This window comes from Petromyzon marinus, unplaced genomic scaffold (assembly GCF_048934315.1).
Source record: "Petromyzon marinus isolate PM22_M1 ecotype Great Lakes invasive population unplaced genomic scaffold, UKy_Petmar_22M1.pri1.0 PM_G_Scaffold_56, whole genome shotgun sequence".
Classification (NCBI taxonomy): Eukaryota; Metazoa; Chordata; class Hyperoartia; order Petromyzontiformes; family Petromyzontidae; genus Petromyzon; species Petromyzon marinus.
The window spans coordinates 776,261-791,352 of NW_027423009.1; the positions used below are offsets into that span (position 1 = coordinate 776,261).

At 47.9% G+C, this 15,092-nt stretch overlaps 1 protein-coding gene across 1 annotated transcript in view; it reads left to right on the forward strand.

The window, feature by feature from the left end:
* The window catches only part of LOC142918184 (cadherin-2-like), a 65,035-nt gene that overhangs the window by 24,944 nt on the left and 24,999 nt on the right, over window positions 1-15,092 (forward strand). Inside the window, exon 7 of the mRNA XM_076062310.1 lies at window positions 14,724-14,945. Within this exon, the coding sequence (XP_075918425.1) occupies window positions 14,724-14,945 (222 nt within the window). The remainder of the gene's footprint in view (window positions 1-14,723; window positions 14,946-15,092) is intronic.

Here is a 15,092-nt window from a genome sequence, read left to right on the forward strand (position 1 = left end):
CAACACTGCCCATAGACTCAACACTGCACCATAGACTCAGAACTGTACCATAGACTCAACACTGCACCATAGACTCAACACTGCACCATAGACTCAACACTGCACCATAGACTCAACACTGCACCATAGACTCAACACTGCACCATAGACTCAACACTGCACCATAGACTCAACACTGCACCAAAGACTCAACACTGCACCATAGACTCAACACTGCACCATAGACTCAACACTGCACCATAGACTCAAAACTGCACCATAGACTCAACACTGCACCATAGACTCAACACTGCACAATAGACTCAACACTGCACCATAGACTCAACAATGCACCATAGACTCAACACTGCACCATAGACGCAACACTGCACCATAGACTCAACACTGCGCCATAGACTCAACACTGCACCATAGACTCAGCACTGCTCCATAGACTAAACACTGCACCATAGACTCAACACTGCACCATAGACTCAACACTGCACCATAGACTCAACACTGCACCATAGACTCAACACTGCTCCATAGACTCAACACTGCACCATAGACTCAGCACTGCTCCATAGACTAAACACTGCACCATAGATTCAACACTGCCCATAGACTCAACACTGCACCATAGACTCAACACTGCACCATAGACTCAACACTGCTCCATAGACTCAACACTGCACCATAGACTCAGCACTGCTCCATAGACTAAACACTGCACCATAGACTCAACACTGCACCATAGACTCAACACTGCACCATAGACTCAACACTGCACCATAGACTCAACACTGCACCATAGACTCAACACTGCCCATAGACTCAAGACTGCACCATAGACTCAACACTGCACTATAGACTCAACACTGCACCATAGACTCAACACTGCACCATAGACTCAACACTGCACCATAGACCAAACACTGTACCATAGACTCAACACTGCACCATAGACTCACCACTGCACCATAGACTCAGCACTGCACCATAGACTCAACACTGCCCTTAGACTCAACACTGCACGATAGACTCAACACTGCACCATAGACTCAACACTGCCCATAGACTTAACACTGCAACATAGACTCAGCACTGCACCATAGACTCAACACTGCACCATAGACTCAACACTGCACCATAGACTCAACACTGCACCATAGACTCAACACTGCCCATAGACTCAACACTGCACCATAGACTCAACACTGCAATATAGACTCAACACTGCACCATAGACTCAACACTGCACCAAAGACTCAACACCGCACCATAGACTCAAAACCGCAACATAGACTCAACACTGCACCATAGACTCAACACTGCACCATAGACTCAACACTGCACCATAGACTCAACACTGCACAATAGACTCAACACTGCACCATAGACTCAACACTGCACCATAGACTCAACACTGCACCATAGACTCAACACTGCACCATAGACTCAACACTGCGCCATAGACTCAACACTGCACCATAGACTCAGCACTGCTCCATAGACTAAACACTGCACCATAGACTCAACACTGCACCATAGACTCAGCACTGCTCCATAGACTAAACACTGCACCATAGACTCAACACTGCACCATAGACTCAACACTGTTCCATAGACTCAGCACTGCACCATAGACTCAGCACTGCTCCATAGACTAAACACTGCACCATAGACTCAACACTGCCCTTAGACTCAACACTGCACGATAGACTCAACACTGCACCATAGACTCAACACTGCCCATAGACTCAACACTGCAACATAGACTCAGCACTGCACCATAGACTCAACACTGCACCATAGACTCAACACTGCACCATAGACTCAACACTGCACCATAGACTCAACACTGCCCATAGACTCAACACTGCACCATAGACTCAACACTGCAATATAGACTCAACACTGCACCATAGACTCAACACTGCACCAAAGACTCAACACCGCACCATAGACTCAACACCGCAACATAGACTCAACACTGCACCATAGACTCAACACTGCACCATAGACTCAACACTGCACCATAGACTCAACACTGCACAATAGACTCAACACTGCACCATAGACTCAACACTGCACCATAGACTCAACACTGCACCATAGACTCAACACTGCACCATAGACTCAACACTGCGCCATAGACTCAACACTGCACCATAGACTCAGCACTGCTCCATAGACTAAACACTGCACCATAGACTCAACACTGCACCATAGACTCAACACTGCGCTTAGACTCAACACTGCACGATAGACTCAACACTGCACCATAGACTCAACACTGCCCATAGACTCAACACTGCACCATAGACTCAACACTGCACCATAGACTCAACACTGCTCCATAGACTCAACACTGCACCATAGACTCAGCACTGCTCCATAGACTAAACACTGCACCATAGACTCAACACTGCACCATAGACTCAACACTGCCCTTAGACTCAACAATGCACAATAGACTCAACACTGCACCATAGACTCAACACTGCCCATAGACTCAACACTGCACCATAGACTCAACACTGCAATATAGACTCAACACTGCAATATAGACTCAACACTGCACCATAGACTCAACACTGCACCAAAGACTCAACACTGCACCATAGACTCAACACTGCAACATAGACTCAACACTGCACCATAGACTCAACACTGCACCAAAGACTCAACACTGCACCATAGACTCAACACTGCACCATAGACTCAACACTGCACCATAGACTCAACACTGCACCATAGACTCAACACTGCACAATGGACTCAACACTGCACCATAGACTCAACACTGCACCATAGACTCAACACTGCACCATAGACTCAACACTGCACCATAGACTCAACACTGCGCCATAGACTCAACACTGCACCATAGACTCAGCACTGCTCCATAGACTGAACACTGCACCATAGACTCAACACTGCACCATAGACTCAACACTGCCCTTAGACTCAACACTGCACGATAGACTCAACACTGCACCATAGACTCAACACTGCCCATAGACTCAACACTGCACCATAGACTCAGAACTGCACCATAGACTCAACACTGCACCATAGACTCAACACTGCACCATAGACTCAACACTGCACCATAGACTCAACACTGCACCATAGACTCAACACTGCACCAAAGACTCAACACTGCACCATAGACTCAACACTGCACCATAGACTCAACACTGCACCATAGACTCAACACTGCACCATAGACTCAACACTGCACCATAGACTCAACACTGCACAATAGACTCAACACTGTACCATAGACTCAACACTGCACCATAGACTCAACACTGCACCATAGACGCAACACTGCACCATAGACTCAACACTGCGCCATAGACTCAACACTGCACCATAGACTCAGCACTGCTCCATAGACTAAACACTGCACCATAGACTCAACACTGCACCATAGACTCAACACTGCACCATAGACTCAACACTGCACCATAGACTCAACACTGCTCCATAGACTCAACACTGCACCATAGACTCAGCACTGCTCCATAGACTAAACACTGCACCATAGACTCAACACTGCCCATAGACTCAACACTGCACCATAGACTCAACACTGCACCATAGACTCAACACTGCTCCATAGACTCAACACTGCACCATAGACTCAGCACTGCTCCATAGACTAAACACTGCACCATAGACTCAACACTGCACCATAGACTCAACACTGCACCATAGACTCAACACTGCACCATAGACTCAACACTGCACCATAGACTCAACACTGCCCATAGACTCAACACTGCACCATAGACTCAACACTGCACTATAGACTCAACACTGCACCATAGACTCAACACTGCACCATAGACTCAACACTGCACCATAGACCAAACACTGTACCATAGACTCAACACTGCACCATAGACTCACCACTGCACCATAGACTCAGCACTGCACCATAGACTCAACACTGCCCTTAGACTCAACACTGCACGATAGACTCAACACTGCACCATAGACTCAACACTGCCCATAGACTCAACACTGCAACATAGACTCAGCACTGCACCATAGACTCAACACTGCACCATAGACTCAACACTGCACCATAGACTCAACACTGCACCATAGACTCAACACTGCCCATAGACTCAACACTGCACCATAGACTCAACACTGCAATATAGACTCAACACTGCACCATAGACTCAACACTGCACCAAAGACTCAACACTGCACCATAGACTCAACACTGCAACATAGACTCAACACTGCACCATAGACTCAACACTGCACCATAGACTCAACACTGCACCATAGACTCAACACTGCACAATAGACTCAACACTGCACCATAGACCCAACACTGCACCATAGACTCAACACTGCCCATAGACTCAACACTGCACCATAGACTCAACACTGCACTATAGACTCAACACTGCACCATAGACTCAACACTGCACCATAGACTCAACACTGCACCATAGACCAAACACTGCACCATAGACTCAACACTGCCCTTAGACTCAACACTGCACGATAGACTCAACACTGCACCATAGACTCAACACTGCCCATAGACTCAACACTGCACCATAGACTCAGAACTGCACCATAGACTCAACACTGCACCATAGACTCAACACTGCACCATAGACTCAACACTGCACCATAGACTCAACACTGCACCATAGACTCAACACTGCACCAAAGACTCAACACTGCACCATAGACTCAACACTGCACCATAGACTCAACACTGCACCATAGACTCAACACTGCACCATAGACTCAACACTGCACCATAGACTCAACACTGCACAATAGACTCAACACTGCACCATAGACTCAACACTGCAACATAGACTCAACACTGCACCATAGACGCAACACTGCACCATAGACTCAACACTGCGCCATAGACTCAACACTGCACCATAGACTCAGCACTGCTCCATAGACTAAACACTGCACCATAGACTCAACACTGCACCATAGACTCAACACTGCACCATAGACTCAACACTGCACCATAGACTCAACACTGCTCCATAGACTCAACACTGCACCATAGACTCAGCACTGCTCCATAGACTAAACACTGCACCATAGACTCAACACTGCCCATAGACTCAACACTGCACCATAGACTCAACACTGCACCATAGACTCAACACTGCTCCATAGACTCAACACTGCACCATAGACTCAGCACTGCTCCATAGACTAAACACTGCACCATAGACTCAACACTGCACCATAGACTCAGCACTGCTCCATAGACTAAACACTGCACCATAGACTCAACACTGCACCATAGACTCAACACTGCGCTTAGACTCAACACTGCACAATAGACTCAACACTGCACCATAGACTCAACACTGCCCATAGACTCAACACTGCACCATAGACTCAACACTGCACCATAGACTCAACACTGCTCCATAGACTCAACACTGCACCATAGACTCAGCAGTGCTCCATAGACTAAACACTGCACCATAGACTCAACACTGCACCATAGACTCAACACTGCCCTTAGACTCAACAATGCACAATAGACTCAACACTGCACCATAGACTCAACACTGCCCATAGACTCAACACTGCACCATAGACTCAACACTGCAATATAGACTCAACACTGCACCATAGACTCAACACTGCACCAAAGACTCAACACTGCACCATAGACTCAACACTGCAACATAGACTCAACACTGCACCATAGACTCAACACTGCACCAAAGACTCAACACTGCACCATAGACTCAACACTGCACCATAGACTCAACACTGCACCATAGACTCAACACTGCACCATAGACTCAACACTGCACAATAGACTCAACACTGCACCATAGACTCAACACTGCACCATAGACTCAACACTGCACCATAGACTCAACACTGCACCATAGACTCAACACTGCGCCATAGACTCAACACTGCACCATAGACTCAGCACTGCTCCATTTACTGAACACTGCACCATAGACTCAACACTGCACCATAGACTCAACACTGCGCTTAGACTCAACACTGCACAATAGACTCAATACTGCACCATAGACTCAACACTGCCCATAGACTCAACACTGCACCATAGACTCAACACTGCACCATAGACTCAACACTGCAACATAGACTCAACACTGCACCATAGACTCAACACTGCCCATAGACTCAACACTGCACCATAGACTCAACACTGCACTATAGACTCAACACTGCACCATAGACTCAACACTGCACCATAGACTCAACACTGCACCATAGACCAAACACTGTACCATAGACTCAACACTGCACCATAGACTCACCACTGCACCATAGACTCAGCACTGCACCATAGACTCAACACTGCCCTTAGACTCAACACTGCACGATAGACTCAACACTGCACCATAGACTCAACACTGCCCATAGACTCAACACTGCAACATAGACTCAGCACTGCACCATAGACTCAACACTGCACCATAGACTCAACACTGCACCATAGACAGAACACTGCACCATAGACTCAACACTGCCCATAGACTCAACACTGCACCATAGACTCAACACTGCAATATAGACTCAACACTGCACCATAGACTCAACACTGCACCAAAGACTCAACACTGCACCATAGACTCAACACTGCAACATAGACTCAACACTGCACCATAGACTCAACACTGCACCATAGACTCAACACTGCACCATAGACTCAACACTGCACAATAGACTCAACACTGCACCATAGACCCAACACTGCACCATAGACTCAACACTGCCCATAGACTCAACACTGCACCATAGACTCAACACTGCACCATAGACTCAACACTGCACCATAGACTCAACACTGCACCATAGACCAAACACTGCACCATAGACTCAACACTGCCCTTAGACTCAACACTGCACGATAGACTCAACACTGCACCATAGACTCAACACTGCCCATAGACTCAACACTGCACCATAGACTCAGAACTGCACCATAGACTCAACACTGCACCATAGACTCAACACTGCACCATAGACTCAACACTGCACCATAGACTCAACACTGCACCATAGACTCAACACTGCACCAAAGACTCAACACTGCACCATAGACTCAACACTGCACCATAGACTCAACACTGCACCGTAGACGCAACACTGCACCATAGACTCAACACTGCGCCATAGACTCAACACTGCACCATAGACTCAGCACTGCTCCATAGACTAAACACTGCACCATAGACTCAACACTGCACCATAGACTCAACACTGCACCATAGACTCAACACTGCACCATAGACTCAACACTGCTCCATAGACTCAACACTGCACCATAGACTCAGCACTGCTCCATAGACTCAACACTGCACCATAGACTCAACACTGCACCATAGACTCAACACTGCACCATAGACTCAACACTGCACAATAGACTCAACACTGCACCATAGACTCAGCACTGCTCCATAGACTAAACACTGCACCATAGACTCAACACTGCCCATAGACTCAACACTGCACCATAGACTCAACACTGCACCATAGACTCAACACTGCTCCATAGACTCAACACTGCACCATAGACTCAGCACTGCTCCATAGACTAAACACTGCACCATAGACTCAACACTGCACCATAGACTCAGCACTGCTCCCTAGACTAAACACTGCACCATAGACTCAACACTGCACCATAGACTCAACACTGCGCTTAGACTCAACACTGCACAATAGACTCAACACTGCACCATAGACTCAACACTGCCCATAGACTCAACACTGCACCATAGACTCAACACTGCACCATAGACTCAACACTGCTCCATAGACTCAACACTGCACCATAGACTCAGCAGTGCTCCATAGACTAAACACTGCACCATAGACTCAACACTGCACCATAGACTCAACACTGCCCTTAGACTCAACAATGCACAATAGACTCAACACTGCACCATAGACTCAACACTGCCCATAGACTCAACACTGCACCATAGACTCAACACTGCAATATAGACTCAACACTGCACCATAGACTCAACACTGCACCAAAGACTCAACACTGCACCATCGACTCAACACTGCAACATAGACTCAACACTGCACCATAGACTCAACACTGCACCAAAGACTCAACACTGCACCATAGACTCAACACTGCACCATAGACTCAACACTGCACCATAGACTCAACACTGCAGCATAGACTCAACACTGCACAATAGACTCAACACTGCACCATAGACTCAACACTGCACCATAGACTCAACACTGCACCATAGACTCAACACTGCACCATAGACTCAACACTGCGCCATAGACTCAACACTGCACCATAGACTCAGCACTGCTCCATAGACTGAACACCTCACCATAGACTCAACACTGCACCATAGACTCAACACTGCGCTTAGACTCAACACTGCACAATAGACTCAATACTGCACCATAGACTCAACACTGCCCATAGACTCAACACTGCACCATAGACTCAACACTGCACCATAGACTCAACACTGCTCCATAGACTCAACACTTCACCATAGACTCAGCACTGCTCCATAGACTAAACACTGCACCATAGACTCAACACTGCACCATAGACTCAACACTGCCTTTAGACTCAACAATGCACAATAGACTCAACACTGCACCATAGACTCAACACTGCACTATAGACTCAACACTGCACCATAGACTCAACACTGCACCATAGACTCAGCACTGCACCATAGACTCACCACTGCACCATAGACTCAGCACTGCACCATAGACTCAACACTGCCCTTAGACTCAACACTGCACGATAGACTCAACACTGCACCATAGACTCAACACTGCCCATAGACTCAACACTGCAACATAGACTCAGCACTACACCATAGACTCAACACTGCACCATAGACTCAACACTGCACCATAGACTCAACACTGCACCATAGACTCAACACTGCCCATAGACTCAACACTGCACCATAGACTCAACACTGCAATATAGACTCAACACTGCACCATAGACTCAACACTGCACCAAAGACTCAACACTGCACCATAGACTCAACACTGCAACATAGACTCAACACTGCACCATAGACTCAACACTGCACCATAGACTCAACACTGCACCATAGACTCAACACTGCACAATAGACTCAACACTGCACCATAGACTCAACACTGCACCATAGACTCAACACTGCACCATAGACTCAACACTGCACCATAGACTCAACACTGCGCCATAGACTCAACACTGCACCATAGACTCAGCACTGCTCCATAGACTAAACACTGCACCATAGACTCAACACTGCACCATAGACTCAACACTGCGCTTAGACTCAACACTGCACAATAAACTCAACACTGCACCATAGACTCAACACTGCCCATAGACTCAACACTGCACCATAGACTCAACACTGCACCATAGACTCAACACTGCACCATAGACTCAACACTGCACCATAGACCAAACACTGTACCATAGACTCAACACTGCACCATAGACTCAACACTGCACTATAGACTCAACACCGCACCATAGACTCAACATTGCCCTTAGACTCAACACTGCACGATAGACTCAACACTGCACCATAGACTCAACACTGCCCATAGACTCAACACTGCACCATAGACTCAGCACTGCACCATAGACTCAACACTGCACCATAGACTCAACACTGCACCATAGACTCAACACTGCACGATAGACCAAACACTGTACCATAGACCCAACACTGCACCATAGACTCAACACTGCACCATAGACTCAACACTGCACCACAGACTCAACACTGCCCTTAGACTCAACACTGCCCATAGACTCAACACTGCACCATAGACTCAGCACTGCACCATAGACTCAACACTGCACCATAGAATCAACACTGCACCATAGACCCAACACTGCACCATAGACTCAACACTGCACCATAGACTCAACACTGCCCATAGACTCAACACTGCACCATAGACTCAACACTGCACTATAGACTCAACACTGCACCATAGACTCAACACTGCACCATAGACTCAACACTGCACCATAGACCAAACACTGTACCATAGACTCAACACTGCACCATAGACTCAACACTGCACCATAGACTCAACACTGCACCATAGACTCAACACTGCCCTTAGACTCAACACTGCACGATAGACTCAACACTGCACCATAGACTCAACACTGCCCATAGACTCAACACTGCACCATAGACTCAGCACTGCACCATAGACTCAACACTGCACCATAGACTCAACACTGCACCATAGACTCAACACTGCACCATAGACTCAACACTGCACCATAGACTCAACACTGCCCATAGACTCAACACTGCACCATAGACTCAGCACTGCTCCATAGACTAAACACTGCACCATAGACTCAACACTGCACCATAGACTCAACACTGCCCTTAGACTCAACAATGCACAATAGACTCAACACTGCACCATAGACTCAACACTGCCCATAGACTCAACACTGCCCTTAGACTCAACATTGCCCTTAGACTCAACACTGCACGATAGACTCAACACTGCACCATAGACTCAACACTGCACCATAGACTCAGCACTGCACCATAGACTCAACACTGCACCATAGACTCAACACTGCACCATAGACTCAACACTGCCCATAGACTCAACACTGCACCATAGACTCAGCACTGCTCCATAGACTAAACAATGCACAATAGACTCAACACTGCACCATAGACTCAACACTGCCCATAGACTCAACACTGCCCTTAGACTCAACACTGCACAATAGACTCAACACTGCACCATAGACTCAGCACTGCACCATAGACTCAACACTGCACCATAGAATCAACACTGCACCATAGACCCAACACTGCACCATAGACTCAACACTGCACCATAGACTCAACACTGCCCATAGACTCAACACTGCACCATAGACTCAACACTGCACCATAGACTCAACACTGCTCCATAGACTCAACACTGCACCATAGACTCAACACTGCCCCATAGAATCAACACTGCGCTTAGACTCAACACTGCACCATAGACTCAACACTTCACCATAGACTCAACACTGCCCATAGACTCAACACTGCACCATAGACTCAACACTGCACCATAGACTCAACACTGCTCCATAGACTCAACACTGCACCATAGACTCAGCACTGCTCCATAGACTAAACACTACACCATAGACTCAACACTGCTCCATAGACTCAACACTGCACCATAGACTCAGCACTGCTCCATAGACTAAACACTGCACCATAGACTCAACACTGCCCATAGACTCAACACTGCACCATAGACTCAACACTGCACCATAGACTCAACACTGCTCCATAGACTCAACACTGCACCATAGACTCAGCACTGCTCCATAGACTAAACACTGCACCATAGACTCAACACTGCACCATAGACTCAACACTGCACCATAGACTCAACACTGCACCATAGACTCAACACTGCACCATAGACTCAACACTGCCCATAGACTCAACACTGCACCATAGACTCAACACTGCACTATAGACTCAACACTGCACCATAGACTCAACACTGCACCATAGACTCAACACTGCACCATAGACCAAACACTGTACCATAGACTCAACACTGCACCATAGACTCACCACTGCACCATAGACTCAGCACTGCACCATAGACTCAACACTGCCCTTAGACTCAACACTGCACGATAGACTCAACACTGCACCATAGACTCAACACTGCCCATAGACTCAACACTGCAACATAGACTCAGCACTGCACCATAGACTCAACACTGCACCATAGACTCAACACTGCACCATAGACTCCACACTGCACCATAGACTCAACACTGCACCATAGACTCAACACTGCCCATAGACTCAACACTGCACCATAGACTCAACACTGCAATATAGACTCAACACTGCACCATAGACTCAACACTGCACCAAAGACTCAACACTGCACCATAGACTCAACACTGCAACATAGACTCAACACTGCACCATAGACTCAACACTGCACCATAGACTCAACACTGCACCATAGACTCAACACTGCACAATAGACTCAACACTGCACCATAGACTCAACACTGCACCATAGACTCAACACTGCACCATAGACTCAACACTGCACCATAGACTCAACACTGCGCCATAGACTCAACACTGCACCATAGACTCAGCACTGCTCCATAGACTAAACACTGCACCATAGACTCAACACTGCACCATAGACTCAACACTGCGCTTAGACTCAACACTGCACAATAGACTCAACACTGCACCATAGACTCAACACTGCCCATAGACTCAACACTGCACCATAGACTCAACACTGCACCATAGACTCAACACTGCTCCATAGACTCAACACTGCACCATAGACTCAGCACTGCTCCATAGACTAAACACTGCACCATAGACTCAACACTGCACCATAGACTCAACACTGCCCTTAGACTCAACAATGCACAATAGACTCAACACTGCACCATAGACTCAACACTGCCCATAGACTCAACACTGCACCATAGACTCAACACTGCAATATAGACTCAACACTGCACCATAGACTCAACACTGCACCAAAGACTCAACACTGCACCATAGACTCAACACTGCAACATAGACTCAACACTGCACCATAGACTCAACACTGCATCAAAGACTCAACACTGCACCATAGACTCAACACTGCACCATAGACTCAACACTGCACCATAGACTCAACACTGCACCATAGACTCAACACTGCACAATAGACTCAACACTGCACCATAGACTCAACACTGCACCATAGACTCAACACTGCACCATAGACTCAACACTGCACCATAGACTCAACACTGCGCCATAGACTCAACACTGCACCATAGACTCAGCACTGCTCCATAGACTGAACACTGCACCATAGACTCAACACTGCACCATAGACTCAACACTGCGCTTAGACTCAACACTGCACAATAGACTCAATACTGCTCCATAGACTCAACACTGCCCATAGACTCAACACTGCACCATAGACTCAACACTGCACCATAGACTCAACACTGCTCCATAGACTCAACACTTCACCATAGACTCAGCACTGCTCCATAGACTAAACACTGCACCATAGACTCAACACTGCACCATAGACTCAACACTGCCTTTAGACTTAACAATGCACAATAGACTCAACACTGCACCATAGACTCAACACTGCCCATAGACTCAACACTGCCCTTAGACTCAACACTGCCCCATAGACTCAACACTGCGCTTAGACTCAACACTGCACAATAGACTCAACACTGCACCATAGACTCAACACTGCCCATAGACTCAACACTGCTCCATAGACTCAACACTGCACCATAGACTCAGCACTGCTCCATAGACTAAACACTGCACCATAGACTCAACACTGCACCATAGACTCAACACTGCCCTTAGACTCAACAATGCACAATAGACTCAACACTGCACCATAGACTCAACACTGCCCATAGACTCAACACTGCCCTTAGACTCAACACTGCCCCATAGACTCAACACTGCACCATAGACTCAACACTGCACCATAGACTCAACACTGCTCCATATACTCAACACTGCACCATAGACTCAACACTGCACCATAGACTCAACACTGCCCTTAGACTCAACAATGCACAATAGACTCAACACTGCACCATAGACTCAACACTGCCCATAGACTCAACACTGCCCTTAGACTCAACACTGCCCCATAGACTCAACACTGCGCTTAGACTCAACACTGCACCATAGACTCAACACTGCACCATAGACTCAACACTGCCCATAGACTCAACACTGCACCATAGACTCAACACTGCACCATAGACTCAACACTGCTCCATAGACTCAACACTGCACCATAGACTCAGCACTGCTCCATAGACTAAACACTACACCATAGACTCAACACTGCACCGTAGACTCAACACTGCCCTTAGACTCAACAATGCACAATAGACTCAACACTGCACCATAGACTCAACACTGCCCATAGACTCAACACTGCCCTTAGACTCAACACTGCCCCATAGACTCAACACTGCACCATAGACTCAACACTGCACCATAGACTCAACACTGCTCCATAGACTCAACACTGCACTATAGACTCAACACTGCACCATAGACTCAACACTGCCCTTAGACTCAACAATGCACAATAGACTCAACACTGCACCATAGACTCAACACTGCCCATAGACTCAACACTGCCCTTAGACTCAACACTGCCCCGTAGACTCAACACTGCGCTTAGACTCAACACTGCACCATAGACTCAACACTGCACCATAGACTCAACACTGCCCATAGACTCAACACTGCACCATAGACTCAACACTGCACCATAGACTCAACACTGCTCCATAGACTCAACACTGCACCATAGACTCAGCACTGCTCCATAGACTAAACACTGCACCATAGACTCAACACTGCACCATAGACTCAACACTGCCCTTAGACTCAACAATGCACAATAGACTCAACACTGCACCATAGACTCAACACTGCCCATAGACTCAACACTGCCCTTAGACTCAACACTGCCCCATAGACTCAACACTGCACCATAGACTCAACACTGCACCATAGACTCAACACTGCACCATAGACTCAACACTGCACCATAGACTCAACACTGCACCATAGGCGGTATACAACAACAACGTCACCCCCCCTATCCGCCCCCTTCTCTCGGCATCTTCATCGCCGTAGTGGTTCGGCACGGTCCGTGAGAACGCCGTGGGGGTGCCGGTGACGATGCCGCCCCTCTCAGTGATCGACTCGGACGAGGCCGGCACGGCAGCTTGGCGTGTCCGCTATTCCCTCCGCGGGGGGGGGGCAGGGGGGGGGGAGTGGGGGGCGGGAGACCCCGGCGACCTGTTTGTCGTGGAGACCGACCCCGGCACCAACAATGGCAGGATCGTCGTTGTCAAGGTAACGCGTGGGAGGGAGGGGAGGGGGTCAAAGGAGGGAGGGGAGGGGAGGGAGGGGAGGGAGGGGAGGTAGGGGAGGGATGGAAGGGGAGGGGGGGAAAGGAGGGGAGGGAGGGAGGGAGGGGAGGGATGGAAGGAGGGGAGGGAT